The following is a 20146-nucleotide window of genomic DNA, read 5'->3' as shown; positions in this document are numbered from 1 at the left end:
GCCGGTAACTCTTCAAAGATTGCTCCTGCTCCATTTCGATTAGACACACGTGGGGACTTCTCGCTTTAGCCTCATGTCTCTAACGTCTCTCTGACATTTTTTTACCACTTTGTGTCAGTGTTGCATTCTGGGTACTTTCTTCCGATCTCATATCCAGGTCACTAACTCTCTGTAGTTGCGTGATCTGTTATAAAGTTATTTTTACTGATTTTTTCCAATTTCTGGATGTTCTGTAGTGTTTTTTGAATACTGTACTCATGTTTAATCTGCTTATTTTATATTGTCTGATCATTTCATTACACGGAGGAGTTTTATGTCTCATTCTGCTGTTATTTCGGTCAGCCCCTGCCTTCCTGGGCCAGCTTGTGTGTTTGTGTGTTGTGTGTTTAGACATAGTATACTGTGAGCTGCTCCTTTTTCTTGTAACGTCACACCTGGGGCTCCATCGGCCTGGAACGAAGGGGAGGCCCTCCCCCCCCCCCCCGATTTCTCTGCTTCTCTCGTGGTGACAGTGTCAATTTGGGACCAGGCTCTGTTCTCTGCTTGAGGTTTTATTGGCTCAAAACCAAGTGAGGGCCCACCCCTGATTACAGGTTCTTAGGGGATTTTTTTTTTCCTGCTCTGCTTAGGACTAACATTTATTAAAACAAGCAAGTTTCCTTGTATTTTAGTTTTGATTCACCATTACATTGAAGGCATAGCTTTTGGGGGACCAGCTTTCTGGGGGACACCTCCTTTTGGATGCCGTACTTTGGGATGGCCATTCGAGGCAGTGAAACTGACTGCTAGGCTCGGTGGGTTCTGTAAATGGCTGAGGGAGAAGCAGACTTTAGAGCCCTCTATCTCCCCCCCCCGCACCCCCCCCCCCCCCCCGGTTCCCACACCCACCTGGTTTCTGGCCTGCCTGTTGGTGATCTTTCCCGCTCATGGTGCCTTTAAGGGGCTCTGCAGTTGTGTCAGGCACTCGTCTACCATATTGCCCGGAGCGTCTTCCTTGAACTGGTTGCTATGATTTACAATGAAAAGCTTCCTGACAGGGACTCATCCCTGTATTTCTGTGTAAACCCAACGTGGGCATAGGGCTGCCAGTCTGATTGTGGCCGGATCCCGTTTGCTGTTGTCGGATTTGGACACAGGAAGATGATATCTTAAGTGAGACGGACTACAGGTTTAGTGCTGCCTTTATCAGGCTGTGTCATTAAAATCGTGCTGGCGAGTGTCATTACAAGGTGCTCGTCGCCCTGTTCTCGGTGCTGCACGTTGACGTTTTCCTCTTTAGTGGCCTCTCCTCTCCTCTCCCTCATGCTGGGCCCCGCCCGCCCCTGGGCCTGTGGGGGGCAGTGACCTGGACTCGAGTGTGGAGGAAGCAGGAGTGTCCTGGCCCTGGGGTTCAGCGCCTCCAGTCCTGTCTCGGGGGTCCTGCTCCCAGTTGAGGCGGCAGCCACACTCCCAGCTGCCCAGGGTGTCGCCTTGGCCTTGGCCCTCGCTGGGTTTCCTGTTTAAGGAGCTCTTGCTATCTGCCTGGCCCTGGGGATGCTGCAACGTAAACACAGACAACATTCCCAGCTCATGACGCTCACAGCCCGCGAGGCTGGGGACACGGCCAGCCGGTAGCATCCGTGCTGTGCCCGCTGTGCCAGGTGCCGTGGGAACAGGAAGCTGTGGGGGGTGGTTCCCGCGTGTCGGTGTCTGCAGGTCAAGTCCCACCCGCCCCGCCCGGTTCCTCTTCTTAAGAATCGCCTTAGCCATTTCTTGTGCAGTTACTCTCCCATGTAAATTTCACAATCAACTTGTCAAGTTTTTGAAAAAAAATACCGGGAGATTTCGGACTTGGACCGTGTTGACTCTAGATTTGGGGAGAACCGACAGTGGCGTTTGCCCCTCCACGAAGCGGCATTGCCCGCTCACTCGTCCTCTCAGTAGAGGCTGAGCTTCTCCGTGAAGACCTGGTGCACTTGTTCTCTTCGGTGCCGGCGGCTGGTAGACACGGCACAGGCGGATCTGTCCTGCTGGTCCGAGTGGCTCTGGACGCCGGCTTGGTGCCGCTCCTGTTCCGAGCCGTCTGGCTCTGTCCAGGCACCGATGCCTCGCTCTGCCTCGGTGGCTGCCTTTGTCCCCGCTGGGCTTTGCCCGTGCAGCCCCTCCCCACCCTGTCAGGCCCGTCCTGGGTCCCCTCACCACCACCCCTCCCCCATTGCCCTCCATCCCGTGAGAGCTGCCCCTCCAGCCTGCGGGTCTCACTAGACCTGCCTCCACCCCAACGGGAAGGCCAGTGTCTGGGAAGGAGGGGGGGGTGAGTGTGAGAGGTTGTGCGAGGCCAGCCTTGGAGCTCGCCGTGCCCGGGAGTCGGGACGGGTGGTTAGGGTTGGCTGTGGTGTCCTCACCGGGCGGCACAGGGAAGAGGGCCACTGGGCCCGACCAGCTGCCCAGTCCTGGTAACTAGAATGTTCCCAGAAGCTGCTAGGGAACATTGTCAGACAGCTGGCCGTTCACCAGCGCGGGCCTTCCTGGCAGAGGCCTGGCCCCACACAGTCCAGGTGCTGACTCAGCCCTCACACGTCTTTCTAAAAAGGCCCTTCCGCTCCAGACGCCACCCCACTCGGTCTCCCACCCCTTCCTCCCGCTGCCCCTCCCAGGCCCGCAGGGAGGGCCTGTCCTGCTCCACCCAGTTACAGACTCGGGGCCACGCGGACTCCACGTCCAAGGCTTTAATACGTCAGAAGATGCTCCCACTCAGCCCGCCCCCCGCCCGTGGGCAGCCTGCAGCCCTGGCTCCTGAGTGGGCGCCCTAAGGCATCTCACAAGTTGGAGTAGGAAGAAACACCCTGTGGTGAATGTCGGCCGTACTGAAGGGGGTCCGAGGAGAGGGCAGGCACAGCGGCAGGAGGGCCAGACTCAGACAGGAGCCCTGTCTTCATCATTTAGCCTTTCCAGATACCATAGCAATGTAAGCAAAATAGCTATTTATATAGATTTATATATTACATAAATAAATCAGGCCAATAAAGTTCAGGGGTGCTGAGACGGGGCACCCCAGGTGCTAGGTCTCGTGCCCAGGGCGCCACCCAGGCTGATCTGAGGGTTGGTTCTTATTGCTGACTTGGGGCCTGGCTGGGGGGCAGGATGCCCCCGAGGTTCCTGGCCTCTCTGGGGTGCGGCCTCTCTGGGGCTGGGAGCAGCCCCTGCACGGCCAAGGCTAGAGGCACTCAAATCCACATGGGGGCCCCTCAGTCCCCCCCCCGCCCCCCATGCTGTTGCTTGGAGACAACTTGTGCTCTCCTGGGCCCAGCGGCCCCTCCCAGCCCCTTCTCTGGGGGCCCTGGGCTCCGGGGGGCCGTCTCGCTATGTTGAGCTGAAAGTGCTCTGGACGAGGGTCCGTCTGGCTTCCTGATGTCGTAAAAAGAAGGGGCTCTTGCCAGCACGTTCGTGGCAAGAAAGCACACGTGGAAGCTGTCCGCTAAGTACGGGACTGAAGTATTTACTAACCGTCTTGCTGGAAAGAAGTGGAGGTGGTTTTTCTAAAAAAAAGTCCACAGCGCTCCCTGGGAGGGTCAGTGCCTCCGCCTCCGGGTGGGGCTGGAGGGTCCAGGGCCCGGCAGCTGCCTGAGTGGGGACTGGGAGCTGGGTCCCAGGGGCCAGGTCCCTAATGAAAGGGCGCCGGTGACCCAGGGCACCTGGGGCTGGAAGAACCGCGTCAGCACTTCCTCCTTCCAGGTGGGAGCTCCAAAAAGTGTCTTGTTTTGTTAAAAAAAAAAAAAAAAAAAGGAAAGCAAAAAGGGGGCTGGGAGGGCCGCAAGTACTACATGGAGTGCGTTCACTACAGGTGGGCCCGGCCGGGCGGAGCCTGGTGGGCAGGAGGGCGGCGTTCAGAAGATGTTGGGGCACATGTGCCAGTCCTGCTTCTCCTTGGCCTCCCAGTAGCCGCCCTTGTACATGCAGGCCGTCTCCCCGGTCAGCGGGTCCAGCCTCCTCTCGAACCACAGCGGCGTGTGCACCTCGGTCTCCTTCTCTGCGGGGCGGGCACAGCGGGCGGTGGGCAGGCAGCCCCCCCCCCCCCCCCCCCCCCCCCCCCGTCCGCAGGGAACCCGCTCCCAGGCCCCCTGCCTCTCCCGGGGCGCCCCTCCCCGCCCGCCTCGCCCCCTCACCGTCCTCCATGCTGCAGCCCCGGGAGCAGGCCTCGGCCCGCCGGCGCCGCCACAGCCGCTGCTTCTCCTCCAGCCGCTGCTTCTCCGTGTTCGCCTCGTCCCACTGCCCCTTCTCCATCAGCCGCTGGTCGGGCCGCAGCCGGCTGTCCGTGGGCGCCACGCCCTCCTCGTGCTCGTTGAGGGTCAGGGCCAGCTCGGAGAAGTAGTACATGTTCTCGGCGTTCTCCCTGCGGGGGCGACGACGTGGCATGTCCCCCGCGCCCAGCCCATCTCCCCTTCCAGCGCACACACCCCACCCCGAGGAGCTGGCAGCACCCCGCTGTTCTTCCCCGCTGGCTGCGTGTTTTGCTACCTTATACTCCTGGGAGTGTCCCATCCACTTGTTCAAATTTATCAGTGAAATCTCTTCAGTCTCCCACTGTGATGACGGATTTATCCATTTCTGCCTTTTCTAACAACGTGTGCTTTGTATGCTGTTGAGGCTATTTCATTACATGTATAATGTTTGAAACTATTATGCCTTCTTAAGGAAATCAACTCTTTAACCTGTAGCTACTCTTCCATCCCTAATAATGCTTTTGATTTGAAGATTCCTTTACCTGATATTAATACTGTCGTTACGGGTTTTTTTTGTTTGTTTGTTAATATATTTTATTGATTTTAGAGAGAGAGGGAGAGAGATATAGAAACATCAGTGATGAGAGAGAATCATTGATCGGCTGCCTCCTGCACGTCCCCCACTGGGGATCAAGCCCGCAACCCAGGCATGTGTCCTTGGCCGGAATCGAACCCGGGACTCTTCAGTCCGCAGGCCGACACTCTATCCATCGAGCCAAACCGGCTAGGGCTTGTCATTGTGGTTTTATTGGTTAGCATTTCCACGATGTATTTCTCTCAGAAGGTGCATGTATCTGGATTCCTTCGTATCCTTCTCTGTCTCCCCAAACCCCAGCACGTGGCGCTGTCTCCCCTCTCGGTGCTGGATTGTGGAATGGCCCCCCTTGGTCTTGGGTTTGTATTGCAGCACCTCCTGGATTGCTTGCTGCGCCCAGTACCTGTTTCAAGGTGGGTTTGGGGGCATCAAACCTGCCGAGCTATTTGGCCATGCCCTCATATTTGAATGGTAGCTTGGCTGAACAGAAAATTTACCTATTTTTTCATCTTTACTTTGAAAATATTAACCCAACATCAGCTGCTGAAAAACCTGATGTCAATCTGATTCTCCCACTATAGTGCGGTCTGGGCAGAAGTCTGTCTGTCCCTCCTGTCTCTGCGACTCTAAAGGCCCCTTCCACCCGGGGTCTTTCATTGCTTTACTTCTCATTTTTCTTTCTTTTCCTTTCCTACTGGGATTCCAATTACACATGCCATCTTAGTGGTCACTCTAGGAATCACACTATCCATGCTTCACACGGTCAGAGGTTCACACACATCTGGACCCTCCCCTTGGGCAGCATGAGGGTCTTCAAGAAGTTTCCTTCCCTTCACCCCTCTTTCACTTATGTCATCGCAGTTACGTTTTATGTTTACATTTTAAACCCCACGTGGTTATTTGTGTGTATTCACTGTTCACTTAGGTTCACACTCTGAGATCTTCCATCTGGGATCAGTTCCCTCTGCCAGAGGCGCAACCTTTAGTGCAGGTCGTCTGGTGGCAAAATAAGTTTTCGTTCGTCGGAAAATGTCTATTTCCGCTTCACCCTGTAAAGATGTTCTCAGCGGGTGTCTAATTCCAGCCGCGTCTGCGCTCCCGGGAGATCTCATCAGCCCCCGAGCTCCCTTACTGCCCAGGAGGTGGCAGCTGTCAGTCTGCTGTTCCCGGGGCAGTAATCTCTTTTTAAAACCTGGCGGCTCAGTATTTTCACTTCATTCAGTTTAAACAGTCCCACTGTGCAGATCTACGCTTGGAAAACTCTCTCCTGTTTTCACTCTAGACCAGGTCCTGCTCCTCTTCCCAGGCCTGTCTCCCTGCCTGGTTCTGATGATTTCTGCTGACCTGGACTTAGCGGATGATGGAGGTCTCGAGTGCAGGGATCTTACGTTTCCTGTCTTTGGAGTCTGTGTGCCACTGTGTCGTTTCCATTCCTCGGACCACGGGGACTCTGTCCCATGAGCTGTTGGAAGGCTCTGCATAGGACTTGCTACGCTGGGTGATGTCAGCCACACAGCATGGCTTCCTGCCCGCATGTGGACTGACCTTCTGACCCCTATGCCGCTGGCTTACTGTCTGGCAGGGTCCCCTGCTGTCCCCTCACCCTGCCCGCTGCCCTCAGAAGTCCCTGCGGTCCCCCCACTCACGGCAGCGGGTACTTCTTCCACAGCAGCTTGGCCGGCAGCGTCTGGTACACGGTCTTATGCTTGCCGTCCATGCTGGGGCTGCTGGAGCTGCTCTGCATGATCTTGGCGTACTCCATCTGCTCATCCCACGAGCCTGACAGCACGTAGTGGGCCTTGCCCTGGCCATCACTCACCACGCCTGTCACCTGTGGACATGGCAGGACCGGCGTGGGCAAGGCCTTCTCTGGGTCGACCCTCACGGCTCTGCGAGGCGGCCTGCTTACCTTCCGGGCCACCTCCTTGGAGAAGTAGCTGCAGGGCAGGAACTTCAGCTGGCACCGGTCCTTGGTCTGATGGTTCACAATCTCTATGTCCCCCGTCTGGTGAGAGAGGGTGGGGGTCAGCGGCCGATCCCCAGGCCAGACGCCCGCTCCCGAGGGCACCCCTGACCTGGTCGATCCAGAGCTTGCCCACGATGATGTTATGCACAGTTGAGGTGCTTTTCCTCCACACGTAGTGATTCCCACTGGCCTGAAATTCTAAGTGGATGGCACCTGGAGGCGAGACACGGGGTCGGCGGTCATGGCTCCCCAGGCTGGGCCCCACCATCCCAGGGTCCTGGGAGCTGTATTCACACAGAGGGGAAGGGACACAGCCCTGGAGGCTCCAGGCTGGCTTCTGGGTGTGGGAACCCCCGCCCCCCTTATCCAGAACGTCTCTGCCCTGGGAGGACACAGGCCCGGCTCACCTAGCGGCATGATGGAGAGGTATTTGCCCCGGAACTTGCTGGAGATGGTGATCTCCTGCCAGAGGCTCCAGCCATTCTTGGAGAACACGTGGTGCGCGGCTGATGGAGGGTGGTGGCTCACCTGCGACAGACCCGCCGCACGTGAGTGTCTGCGGGACCTGGGCCAGGCCCGCCCCCAGGCAGCCGGCAGGCATCGAGGGCTACAGACCCCTGGAGGCCCCAGAGAGACATTGCTCCAAGGAAAAGCCAGGGCGCAGCAGCAGGTGCAGCCTGTGGCTGTGAGACAAGGGCCGGGTGTCTCCACACCCGACTCGCAGGCTGTGAAGTGGGGGTGATGGCAGAGCCTACGCCTCAGGATGTCAGGGTGCCTGCGACGGGCTGGGCTGAGGGCTGATAAGGGAAGGCGTTCCTCTCCACCGAGGGCTTCGGTGCCCACTTTCCAGTTAACCTCCCCACTCCCTGCCCAGAGGCAGGAGACCCAGCTGCCTAACTGGACCGCAGCCTGACAGCTCCTTGGGCATGGGCATGGGCATGGGCCTGCCAGGACCCGAGGCTGGGTCCCCTTCGTCGCCTCTGACCCCAGGCCTCACCTGCTCGCAGAGGGAGCGCAGGCCCATGTCCTCGAGGCGGTCCAGCTCGAAGGTCTCCCCGAGCATGGGGTTGAAAGGCTTGGCGATGCGGTGCACCGTGGTGGAGTAGGAGGACACGGAGAAGGCGGCCACCAGGCACATCTGCTCCACCGAGCTGCTGCAGTGCACCGCCTTGTCCAGCAGGTGGTGGTACTCCAGGTCCTCCGTCAGCCGCTGGAGCATGGACAGGGGCTCGTTGAAGTTGACCTGTGGGAGGGCGGGGGTCCGGCTGGGGTCCAGCTGAGCCAGCTGCTCCCAGCGTAGCACCCTGGCTTTTCTCAGATGTGCAGGGACATTGCTGCTCAGACAGCACCCTCCGGGAGGTTCCTCTCCCTGCCCCTCCACCTTCGTTTCCCCCACAGCCCTCACCGCCCTGACCTGCTGTCCTTCTCCCACCCCAGGATGTCAGCGCCAGGGCTTTTGCCTTGTTCAGCACTGAGCCGCGGGGAGGAGCGGGCGGTGTCCGGCCCTGAGCCGCGGGGAGGAGCGGGCGGTGTCCGGCCCTGAGCCGCGGGGAGGAGCGGGCGGTGTCTAACACTGAGCCGCGGGGAGGAGTGGACGGTGGACAAAGTGGGGCTGGTCTTGCTCATATTCTGCGCTTTGAGTATGATGCAGGTTTTCTGTTGAGAGCACCTGCCGGCCGTGGTGCTGGGCTGTGACCACTCAGAAGTGGGTGCCGTTCATCTCCCCCCTTTGCCGCTGTGGACGCAGAGGCTGGAGGTGAAGGGACTTGTCTGGGGTCACAGTGGAACCAAGTCTGGCCTAGAGCCTCCAAGCTCCTCCTCTGGAGATGCCCTTGTGGCCTGGCAGCCAGAGGGTGCCCGCCCGTGCCCTGAGCCTGCTGTGTGACCTCGCTGGGGGAGGGCCTACCTGTCTACACACACAGCCCAAGCCTGCCAGTCCCACAGACGGGTCAGGACAGCCAGGACATCGTAAGGCCCCGTCAGGTGCAGCGACATGGGGGTCCCTGAGTCTCTGATCACCGCAGAGCCCCTCCCTCAGAGCCTGAGACCTCTGCTCTTGGAGGATCGCGGCAATGACACGATTCAACAGTGTGTGCTCGCGCCTCAGGTGGCAGAGAAGGCGACTCCCAGGGGACCCAGTGAGGCCCCCTGCCTGGGCCCTACCGGCATGGGGATCTTGGAGAGCTCCCGGCCGATGCAGTTCTTCATGATGCTCCAGAGATTAAGGCTGTAGTTGGGCTTGTCGGGGATGCGGACACGCCTCTTGACTTTGGGGGGGCCCTTGGGCATGAGTGAAGCGCCGTCCTGTACCTGCCAGAGAAGCAGAGTGTGCATCGGCAGAGGCCAGAGCACATGGCCCCCCAGGCCTCGTCCTCACCCCTGACCCAGGGAGTCTGAGGACCAGCTGCTGGGGGGACCGAAGGCAGCAGGCCACTGGGCCTGCCCCAGGGCCCCGAGCTCCAGGTGCTGTCGTCCCCTCAGCCCCCCTCAGGGTCTCCCCGTCACTCACATTGTCTGCCGGGGTCCAGTCCACAGGGCCTGTGGTCCCACCCTCAGTTTTTCTGCAGGAAACAGTGGGAGGCGGGTTATTTACAAATGCGAGGCCTCCCCAGGGCCTGGCCGCCTTCTAGCAGGCCCTCCAGTGAGATGGGAGGGGCGGCGGCCCGGGCTTCCTTCCAATGGGGCGTCTCTCGGTTCAGGATGGTCAGTGGGGCTGTGGGACCGGGGCAGGTTGGAGGGGCCCCCACTCTCTGAGGCCCGTGGCAGCAGATGCTCAGAAACCCTCCCGAGGTGCCTGCACGCCTCCTGAGGACTGGCCGACCCAGGACCAGGTGAGGCCGGGGGGGGGGGGGGGGGGGACCTCTGCCAGTGAGTGCCCTGTTCTCTGTCCATTGAAAGTGAAACCCTGATACAAACTCGATTGGGGCCTTTTTTGACTTAAGGAACAATAGACCCAATCTAAGCAGAAATGCCATCTGGCACGAGACTTAAAGCAGCGGCCCCGAGAGCCCACCTGTCCTCCTTGGCCTCGGTGATCACAGTGATGAAGGCGGTGGAGTCTTCCATGGCGTCGAAATACTCCGTATCCTCATCTTCCTCACTGTCCTCTTCCTTGGAAGTCAAGAGGCTTTCTAGGGACACGCAGAGCTGCTGCGTCATTTGCGGCTTCACCGAGCCTCGTCGCACCCACCTGAGGGGTCCAGAGCCTACAGGACCCGCGCCCCATGCTCTGATCCTGTGCCCCCCTGCCCCCCGGCCCTCATCCGCTCTCCGAATGTGCTTTCCTGTCACAAGCCGCCTTCCTTCCAGAGCCCCGCCCCCGTCCTTCTGCATGCTGCTCGGTCTGGGGGTGGCCTAGCCGCCCTTCCCAGGGCACCAGGACTCCCAGCCTCAGGCAGCCGCCTGCCAGCCCTGGCACCGAGGGCACAGTGGGGTCACTGCACTTGTCTTTTGAGAAGTGGAACCCAGACGCGGGGAGACTGGCCAGGTGAGGGCTGGCCTGGGCCAGGGAGCCGGGGGGGGGGAGGCTGCGGCTGGAGCGGCCCGGCCCGGCGCTCACCTGGGTCGAGGTTCTTGTTGGGGCCGGAGGACCGGCCGGGCAGGCTGTTGCGGAAGGCCCGCTCAAGGCTGTTGTGCTGTTTGGCCAGCTGCTCGATGGTCTCCTCCAGGTGGATGCGCTGCTCCTGCTCACGCTGCAGCGCCCGCTGCCATTTCCGGCTGTGCGCCTCCGCTAGTGCCACGAAGTCCCTGCAGGCCTGGGGGGAGTGTGAGCACAGCCTGTCGCCCAGTGAGGAGGACGGGTCCTGTCTCCGCCCCTTGCACCCCTGGGGGTCACAAACCCCTCTGCTGCCTCCTGGGCTGCCGCGGGGACCTGGCTTTCTCAGAGCTGGCTAGCAACTGCTCTGGCGGCGTCCCCTCCCAGTGGCGTCCTCTCTGTGAGACGACAGTCTGACGGACCCTGTGCTCACAGCTCCCGGGCTCAGCTCACCCTCCAGGTGGGAGGAGGGGGCCGTCCCCATTCACACATCAGGAGCCAGAGGCTCCGTCCCCGCAGCTCCTCTGCAAGACCCTGGGCCACTTCAGGGCCAGGGGCCTCCCACCCTCCCTCCAGGTCAAGGTGCGGGGCCCATGGGCCACACCTAAGCCACCATAACCCGCTTCTCCAGAGGGCGGGTTGATCCTGACAGGTGTCCTGGCGCAGGCGGGGGTGGGAGACCTCGGAAGGAAAGCCGGCTCCTTATGCTGCCCGGCTCCCGGGAGGGGAGCGCCTGCGCCCGGGGCATCCCTGCTCCTGTGGAGCGGCACTCACGGACACCCCTGCAGTGTGGGGAGCCTCGAGGCGGGCCTGGGTGAGCTCAGGGAGGCCTGGCTCACTGCCCCCTGTGGAGCCAGGCCTTTACCCCTGGGCCCTACAGTGGCCTCCACCTCGCCCCCAGTTCCCATCCCTTCCTCACCACTGCAGCCTGCAGGTGGGGCCCTGACTGCACACCAGTGACCACCCCAACGCGAAGGCACCTCTTTGCTGGGTCCGCACCAGCAGGTGGAAGAGGTGGTGGTGGGGAGGCGGGCAGAAATGTTCCAGGCGCTTACAGGGACCCCCCCCCCCCCACACTCCACAGGCAGTGAACCTCGGCTCAGGTCACACAGCGGGTCCCAGGCGGGCCACAAGCAAGGGTGTCGGGGAAGAACCCTGTCGAAGCACCAGGACTCGCCCTGCGGCCTCCCAGCACCTGTCCCTGCTGCTGGGGACGTGCGTGACCTCCGCCTCGCGGCCACTGCAGGACAGGCTGGCGAGCAGCAAGGGGACAGGAGTGCGACCCCTGGGACAGGCCACATGTGGCTGGGCTGATACAAGATCATTTAAATACAGTTCCTCATGTTGTGACCCAACCATAAAATTATTTTCGTGGCTACTTCATAACTGTCATGTTGCTACTGCTATGAATCGTCATGTAAATATCTGATATGCAGGATGGTCTTAGGCGACCTCTGTGAAAGGGTCGTTCGACCGCCAAAGGGGTCGCGACCCAGAGGTTGAGAACCGCTGATCTAAGGGCTCACATAGCTGGACCAGGGCCTTCACCACTGCCACTGGGCGGGGGCGAGGGGGGGGGGTACCTGCAGTAGATGAGCTGCCCCAGTCACCTGGGGGCTGTGGAGAGCCCCAGTGCACCTACCTGGTGTCCGTCCCCAACGCCCAGGGCTTCCTCTGGCACCGCCACCCTTCTCCCAGCCCCATGCTGGCCACACGGCACAAAGGCAGGTGCTGGCCTGGCCCCTGCGCCCGCCCGGGGAATGCTGAGCTGGGCTGTGCACTACTGTTTGCCCACTAAGCTGGATTAGCCTGGGGCCCAGCAGGGGGGCTGCTGGTGGGGGGGATCCAGGGAAGGCCTGGCTGGTCCAGGCTCCGAACCCACAGTCACATTTCCCCTGAGACACTGCCACCCTCTCAGCGTGGGGCACCCGGAGGCCCCTGCCCACACGACACTTGCTGCTGAGCCATGCACGGGGCAGGGAGCAGGCGGGATAAGGAGCCCAGCATCCGGGCCCCTCACAGGCACGGCCTCACTGCCCACCCTGGGCAGGACTGGGACCTCCTGGGCCTTGGAGTCCTCGTGGGACAAACAGGCTGAAACCCAGGACTCCTATGGCGTTCCCGTCAGGGTGCTGGCCTTCCACCCCGAGGCCACAGAGGTCCTTGGGATGAAGAGCTGTGGGCTTCTACCTCCGGGAGGGCGGGGGTGAGAACCAACAGGCCCGGGACAGAAAGGGGGTCCCCACATGGGCGGGCCCTGCTCAGCCGGGACTCCCCATCCCAGAGCCTGGCCCGGTGAGAGGCTGAGAGCTGCCCACCGACAGGAAACTGTCGGCCGAGCTGTGTGAGCTCCCAGGGAAGCTGCTGCCACGAGAGCTCCTGAGCTGGAGGCCTTCGCACAGGAGGGAGGAGGACAAGCTAATCGCTTTTGTGTTCCAAATCCTAATCCTGACGGGACCTCGCCACTCCCCAAATGCCGGCGGGCGAGCAGGGCCTGGGGGATGCCACACTCCCAGAAGCAGGGCCAGCTCGGGCCCTGAAGCGGGGATGGGAGTGCCGGACTCAGATGGGGTCCCTCTGGGCCAGGACCAGCCCAGCCGCCATCCTGTATATCCACCCTCCTGGGCCCTCGAGGCCGAGCAGCTCCCAGGGCCGGGCTGGCCATCGGCCTGTGCCCACTCCTCACCTGGCACTCAGCACAGGCTGCTCGGCACCCGCAGGGGCCAGCCAGCCCTTCCCACCGAGGGCAGTCACAGCCTCGCCTCGATGTGACTCCATAAGGCACCAGGCGGCAACTTTCACTGGGATCCAGACTTTAAAATAGCCCTTCCCACCTTCAGAAGAGCTTACTCCTTGCACACAGGATCCAGCACCATCTGGCCACCAGTTTGCCAACTGAGTTTAGACAGTTCTAGAATCTATTTTTACTCCTCTCCCCAGGACCCAAACGAGCAGGTTCTCTGGCAGAACAGTGTCAGCTGGACAGGAGCCTTCCCACGGCCCCGGAAGAACGAGGCGGGGCCCGTGGGCGCAAGGAGCCCCCCATGGCCTCCAAGTGGGGCTCAGAAGCCGCAGTGTATCCGGCAGCCACTGGCTCCTGCCGACCTGGGTCTTCATTCCCCTCATGCCTCTGACCTGGGGCCTTGGCCCTGAACTGCTGCCTCTGCACCTGCCCCTCTCTGCCCAGGACCCCCTCCCCCCCCACCCCCACCCCCGCCTCTGCATGTGGCTCTGGCCGTGCTGGGAGCCACTCCTGCCCAGACTTTCCTAAGTCCCTGCTGTCAGGATCTGCACCGCCCCGTCCAGCCCGCCCTCCTGCGCACCAAAATGTGACCGCACGGGCCTTCCTCGGGAAGTGCCCGCCGCACCGGGCCCTGCAGGTGGGCCTGGTGGCAACCTCCCCGTTAGCCAGACCCCTGCTGCTTTCTGCCCCCACTGGGTACCTCGGCCATCTTTGGTCTCCTGAGGGGCTCGCCCACAGACCGGCTGCCCAAAACCTGTTCCTGGGAAGGGCCCTCCTGCATCCTGCCCAAACCCGTGGGACCGACCAGCACCTGAGGGCCGGGGCGGGGTCACGAGGAGGTCTCCCCTATTCTCCCAGCAGCCTCGACCCCCACCTACAGGCCTTCCTGGGGCCTGTTCCCACCCCCACACCACTCCGCTGGCCCGTCCCTCAACACCCAGCAGCAGCCGCAGCTTCCCCAGCTCCTTCCCCAGGCCCAGCTGCCACTCCCCCTTAGGTAACAACAGGGACCTCCCAGCGGGGCTCCCACACCTGCCCCGCCTCACAGTAGCCCGGCTTCCGGCAGTGGCTGCGCGAGCTTCACTGAAAGTGAAAGGCCAAGTACTCTCGGGCCACAGCGAGGTCTCCTGACCGGGTTCCTGTTGCCCAGGCTCCCCTCCAAGTCACCCCAGCCCGCCTGCTTCAGGCTCTCCCCCCCTCCCTCCAGGTCCCCCTCCCTCCAGGTCCCCCTCCCTCCAGGTCCCCCTCCCTCCCCCCTCCCTCCAGGTCCCCCCTCCCTCCAGGTCCCCCCTCCCTCCCCCCTCCCTCCAGGTCCCCCTCCCTCCAGGTCCCCCTCCCTCCCCCCTCCCTCCAGGTCCCCCCTCCCTCCAGGTCCCCCCTCCCTCCCTCCTCTGCCAGTCTGCTTCCATGACCTCTTTTCCACCCCACCAGCCTGCTCTTTCCTCCTAAGGTCTTTTAACCTCCGACACACCCCATCATCTCCATGGTTACAGGGCCCAGCTGACCATGGAGGGGTCATGGAGGGCCTCCGTGCCTCAGTGTCCACCAGCAGCCGCATGCTGCCCTGTCGCCAAGGGCTGGTCGGGGTGAGCTGGGCTCACCTGAACTCGCGGCTCCTAAGGGTCACGGGGGTCGTGTCGTTGGAGGGGCCGAGTCTAGGCTCTGCGAGAGTCACCAGCTCTGAGGCGCCTCTCCCAGTTCAGGTGTGGATCTGGGTCAGGGGCAGTCTGCCTCGCTCAGCCCACCCCGGGGCCCAGCACTGCGGGAGACACCGCCGCCGCCAGTGCCTTCTGACTGAGAGGGCTGAGAGGAGGAGATGTGCTGGGCGGCTCAGGGAGGTCCCAAGGGCGCAGGCGGCAGGGAAGTGGAAGCGAAAGTCACAGAAGCAGCACTTCTCTGGCCTTGCTTGGCCCCTGGGGCCTACTGGCAGAACCTGCTTTCACAGGCCGGGAGGGGCGCCTGGCAGGGGGTGGGGGACAGTCAGACCACCACCGGCAGGCTTGCTCCCAGGGTGACCGTGCAGTACTGTGGGTTCTGCCCAGGGCAGGGCCCGCAAGGCCAGACCTCAAGGGCAAGCCATGGGGAGCCCAGGCCAACCAGGAGCCCGTGTGCCAGGCCTGGTGACAGGTGATGGAGCCCCGGGCCTTGAGCACAGACCCTGGGGGTCACCCAGGGACCAAGGCCTGTGACCCCAAGTGCTCATGCAACAGCTGGGCCTGTGAGCCTTGGGCAACATGACTGCTCTGGGCCTCAGGGTGGCACCTAAATAGGACAAATGAGGAGGGGGAAGCTTAAGGACACCGACTTCATGTGGCTGATGGGAGAAAGCGGGCGGGCTGCTGCTGTCCCACCACCACAAAGATAAAGTTATAGGAAAAAGAGTAAAACTTGAATTTACTTTTTTCACTTAAAAAAAATGAATACCCAAAGCACGTGATGGTAATGTATCCATTCCATCGTTCACCTAAACCACATGACTGATCCATGGCTACCACAGCAGCACATCCCGGCTCCCAGGCTCCCGGTCCCCACACCCCGGCCAGCGGCGGTTCAGGCTCAGTCTCATACCGGTCCTGTCTAGTGCTGGGAGCGTCCTCCTAAACGACAGGCTAACTCGCAGTTACCCAACAGTAACCCAGCCAGGGAACTGCTGGGCCGCCTTTGATCAGACTCACAGAATCACCCGCGAGGGAATTCGCAGACGCCAAGCGGTTCATTCACTGCTCCTACGATCTTTCACAGCGCGCGCTCATTCACTGAGGCTCCCGTGTGTGGGCACGGTGCCAGGCATGGCAGCTGCAGGCCCCAGGGACTGCCAGGGGACTGCCCTGGCCTTGCAGAGAGGACCTGCCAAGATGCTTCAGCAGAAAAACCATGGGACATGGGACCAGACGGGGTGATGGTCAGCAGTGGTGGGGGGTGGACGTGTGTGTGTATGTGTGTGTGCGTGGTGCTGCGGCTGCTGCTTGCCCAGGGCCCTTTGGAGGATGTGTGTCCCTGTGGGCTCTGGCTGGCGGCAGTCTCTCCTTTCCTACGTGCATAACCCAGCCTCAGTCGGAGCGGATACCAGCATGGCCTGTCAGGCCAGCACCTCACTTCGGTGCCTGCACCTCGATCCCCATGGAGCTGGATGGGGAGAGGCCCTGCATCAGGTTCACGCCAGCAGGTGGGCAGAGCCCAGCCTGAGCGCAGCTCCCTGCCACTCCTCTGACTCCTGGTGTCGGAACTGAAAACGGGCGTCATCACCACCCCCAGGGGCTGCGCTTCCTACCGGACAACTCACTCTGCACTCAGATGGCAGGCTGCTTTCATGGCTCCACACACAGGCGAGCCTCACACCAGCTGAGAGGCTCATTATCGGGGAAAAACCAAAACTGCTCACTCAGACAAAGTGGCTTCCGCCTCAGCGGATGGGGGGGGGGGGGGGGGGGGACAGGAACCCTGTTGCATCGTTAAATGCTTAATCCATGTTCAGGGCATGCGGGGCCTGGGCCCCTAGAGTCGGGCAGTAAGGAGCCCAGTGAGCTGAGAGGGGAGGTCGGAGGAAAACGCAAGCGCAGACTGACGATGGGGCCGACACACAGGCAGCCCCAGAGCTGCGGCCCAGCCACACCCTGAGCACGTGGACGGCCTCACACCTGCTGAGCGCCAGGCCCTGTGGCTGTTTCTGGGAAAGGGTGTCCCTCAGCCCCAGGCCCCGGTACCCGGCCGCCGGCCGCTCCAGTCCCGAGCCTGTGTGGCAAGGGGGGGGGGGGCCGCTAGCCCCACAGCCCAGTCCACCTCAGGCCAAGATCCCAGGTGGACTCCAGCCTCCATCTTCCCCCACCCTTGGGTTTCCTGGTGTCGGGCAGAGCCTGGCCCCGACTCCGACCCTGCTCCGCTCTCCCTCCTGGCTTTGGAGGCTGGACCCCGCCTGGGCTCACTAGGCACCAGGACTGCCCACTGTCTCTGGTCGGCCCGATGGCCGCCTGGACCCTGTTCCCTGGGCCTGGGCCACCACCTCTGCGTGGCTTCCCCTCTCTGACCCAACCCCGGTCTCACCAACCGTTACAAAGGGTGTCCTCGCCCAGCGACCTCTGGGAGGACGAGGTGACGCACAGGGTCCAGAGTGGAGGGCGCCAGCTCTGGGAAAGGACCTGAAGCCACCTGGTCTGTCAAGCACCCCAGCCGCCCGCACTTCCCTTGGGGGAGCCCCGGGCCAGGGCGGGGGGGGGGGCACTCACGTTGATCATAGCATTGGACGTGATGCGGAAGAGGGTGGCCCGCTCGTTCACCGCCTTCAGCTTCTCGCTGCTGTCGTAGGGGATGCGCAGGCCCTCCAGCTCGTTCAGGGAGCGCTGCAGCGCGGTGCCGTGCTTGGCGAGGAGGTCGTGGCACGTGCTGAGGTCATCGAGCTTCAGGGAGAGGTTCTTGATGGTGCTCTGGAGCTCAGTCTTGTCAGCTGGGGAGGCAGTCTCGTCGTCGTCGTCGTCGTCCCCAGAGTCATCTGCAGAGAGAAACAGTTGCCATGGTGATCACTGATCCTGACAGCATGAGGGGCCTGCCGGGCTCCTCGAGGGAGGAGAGTGCCCTAGACGGTGCCAGTTCCTGCCCCCCGCCAGGGTGAGGGGTCCCCCAGCCTTCCTGGGTGGGCACAGGCCCTCTCGGGTGTGGGAAGGGATGTAAAGGGGGGACCGAAGAGGTCACTGAGGCTCAAAGAAGTGAAGTCACACCCCGGGCCACCCAGCTAGTCCGCTGCCTCCAGAGCCACTTCCTCCACACCAGGTGCCAGGGCCTCGCCTGCCAGGTGAACGCTGACCTCCCCACCCCCTCCTCTCACAGCTGCCCAGTGCCCTCAAGTGCCCTTTCCTGGGAGGCCTGGGTGCCCAAGGTCCTGGCCCACTGCCAGCCAAGCGGTCACAGAGCTGTGGGGGCCTCCAGGGGGCCCAGGGGCAGGGGTTCCGGGCCCTGCTGCTGCGGAGCACAGGCCAACCAGGAGGCTGAGGCCTGTGGGTGCCAGAGCCTGCAACTGCTCAGGGGTTTCTGAAATGCCTCGTTTCAGAAATCCTCAGCGAGAAACCTCTTTAGATGAAGGAAATCTGTAGCCCAAGATGCAGCCCTTTTTAAAAAGGTACATCCTGTGAAAGAATAGACCTCTTCCCACAGGCGGCAGGATGTCTGTGGGGGGCCACGGTTGAGTCACTGCTCTGAGCCTAGCCCGAGCAGGTGGCAGTGCCAAGCCAGCCAGTGACGTGGGGCCCAATTGAGCAGGCGTGGCGGGCAGCATGCATTGCACAGCCTGTCCCTGGCGGCCATAAGGAGCCTCGAGCCGGGGGCAGGAGCCCCCTCCCCCCAGCCCACCTACAGCCCTGCATGACCCAGTGTCGGAGACCACAGGTGCTGGGCCAGGCCCTGGGCCACTGGCTTTGTTCATGTGAACGCGGCGCCTCGCAGGGGTCGGTGGTGGGCAGACCTTGACTATCATTTCCGTTCGGCCAGGGAGAGGTGCAGGTTCCCGGAGGACAGGCCGCCAGGGTGGGCCCTGCAACCAGGGGGCAGAGCGGGATCTGCAGGTCAGTCTGCACGGAAGGCCTCGCCTCGGCCTGGGTCGCCTTAGAAAGGCTCCACAGCCAGCGTGCATCTTGCCTTGCTGCGCGCCAGGGCCTGGGCAGGGCACTGCCTGTTAGTGCCCACGGCGGCCTAGTGAGGTGGGGCTGGGGCAGAGAGGGTCGCTGGCATGCCCAGGGTCACGAGGTGAGGCAGTTCTGGAACATCTAGAATTCAGACTTCGGGCTCTTAGCTACAGTGCCGCCTTCCTATCACCTTTCCAGGGTCAGTACGTCTAGCAGCCAGTCAGGGCGAGGGAGGGAACCACGTATCTACTTCACTTGTTATTAAGCAGCATGCCCTAGTAAGCCGCTCTCAGGGTCCAAGTTCAAGTCCAGCCGCTAGGGACATGGGATGTACTTGTTCTGCTCCCAAGTCACTGGGGTTTGGGATGGGAAGGCACCCGGTCAGCAATTACAGACCAGCACAGGCTGTTCTCTGGGGATGGGGAGTGAGTCTCTCCAGACAGACAGTGGGAGTAGGAGAACGAGGGAGGCAGGAGAGGGCAGGGGAAGTGGGGCAAGGACGGAGTGAGTGGGTGGGTGAGTGAATGACCGATCTTGGGCACATCCCAGGAGATCTGTCAGGCCCGTCAGTTTGCTGCGGCATGCACGGAGGAGCCGGTCACACACAGGCTGGCGGGATCTGGAGAAGGAAGTGAGAAGTAGGGGGAGCACAGAGGAGCTAGTTGGAGAGTGCAGATGGTGAGGGCCTTTGACATAGCCGAGGAGCCTGGGCCTTTGTCCCTGGTAAAAGGGAGTGTGTGGTGGCAGGTGGATGATGGGCAGATGGCAGGGAGGTCAGAGGCCTGGCAGGGCTGGGGCCAGGGTGGCCAGGGGCTGGGGAGAACAGGATTCCTAAACCCAGCCCGGACATGCTGATGGCAGCACCCACCAGCTCCAAGGCCTCACTCCCACACTGTCCCTCCACCCGCCAGTCCTCAAGGAGAGGATGGGTGTCACTCAGGAGCTGACATGTGGCCCAGCCTCCCAGGCTCCCAGTGTCTCAGGCTGTTCAGACAAGTACTGACCCGGCAGCGTGACCACCCCACGCCGGGGAGGAAGCAGAGCTGAACCGTGAAGGGGACTCTGCCTCCAAAATGGTGAACTCTGGCCATGCTGAGTCCCCAAGTCTCAGTTAGGGGTCAAGGGTCCTTGGCAAGGAGCAAACCCAAACGGGCAAAATAGACGAAACGCAGAGATGCAAACAGAGCTACTTCCTGTGACGTTCCTCAAATCGGAGAGAAGGACTGATGGCACTGGATGAGCTTCCGCTTTCTGAGGGGTGAACGGAGGGTGCCAGCAAGGGCCGTGAAATAGCTCCTCAGCTCCCACTGCCCGCTGTCCCCTCTGACGGGGACTCCCTTGGCGGCAGACTCAGTGCAAAGCAAGGAACACGCTTGTGTGTATAAAGCTGCTAAGGCCTGCAGTTCTCAAGCTCATGGCCTTGGGGATTCTAGAGCTTTTATCACCCAAATATACTCTGTTCCCACTTCCCACAGGGAATAAAATTCAGCCAC

The 20146-nt window shown here is 61.7% G+C and overlaps 1 protein-coding gene across 7 annotated transcripts in view; it reads right to left on the bottom strand.

Annotated features, from left to right (window-relative positions):
* Positions 1 to 3756: 3756 nt before the first annotated feature.
* Positions 3757 to 20146, bottom strand: part of OSBP2 (oxysterol binding protein 2) — a 66519-nt gene continuing 50129 nt past the window's right edge. For 5 of the 7 annotated variants that reach the window (XM_059676019.1, XM_059676017.1, XM_059676018.1 and 2 more), the window contains 12 exons: positions 17265 to 17527; positions 10323 to 10518; positions 9777 to 9894; positions 9273 to 9324; positions 8927 to 9073; positions 7761 to 8006; positions 7171 to 7291; positions 6873 to 6976; positions 6707 to 6802; positions 6444 to 6628; positions 4146 to 4372; positions 3757 to 4009 (listed from right to left, as the gene is read on the bottom strand). In XM_059676019.1, the coding sequence (XP_059532002.1) occupies positions 3867 to 4009; positions 4146 to 4372; positions 6444 to 6628; positions 6707 to 6802; positions 6873 to 6976; positions 7171 to 7291; positions 7761 to 8006; positions 8927 to 9073; positions 9273 to 9324; positions 9777 to 9894; positions 10323 to 10518; positions 17265 to 17527 (1898 nt within the window). In that variant the 3' untranslated portion in view covers positions 3757 to 3866. Of the gene's footprint in view, positions 4010 to 4145; positions 4373 to 6443; positions 6629 to 6706; positions 6803 to 6872; positions 6977 to 7170; positions 7292 to 7760; positions 8007 to 8926; positions 9074 to 9272; positions 9325 to 9776; positions 9895 to 10322; positions 10519 to 14642; positions 14906 to 17264; positions 17528 to 20146 lie in introns of those variants that run through there. The other 2 variants (XM_059676022.1, XM_059676021.1) reach the window with 2 other exon arrangements.

This window comes from Myotis daubentonii, chromosome 19, assembly GCF_963259705.1.
Source record: "Myotis daubentonii chromosome 19, mMyoDau2.1, whole genome shotgun sequence".
Lineage (NCBI taxonomy): Eukaryota > Metazoa > Chordata > Mammalia > Chiroptera > Vespertilionidae > Myotis > Myotis daubentonii.
The sequence above is the reverse complement of the archived record's forward strand: the minus strand, read 5'-3'. Positions and strand labels throughout refer to the sequence as shown.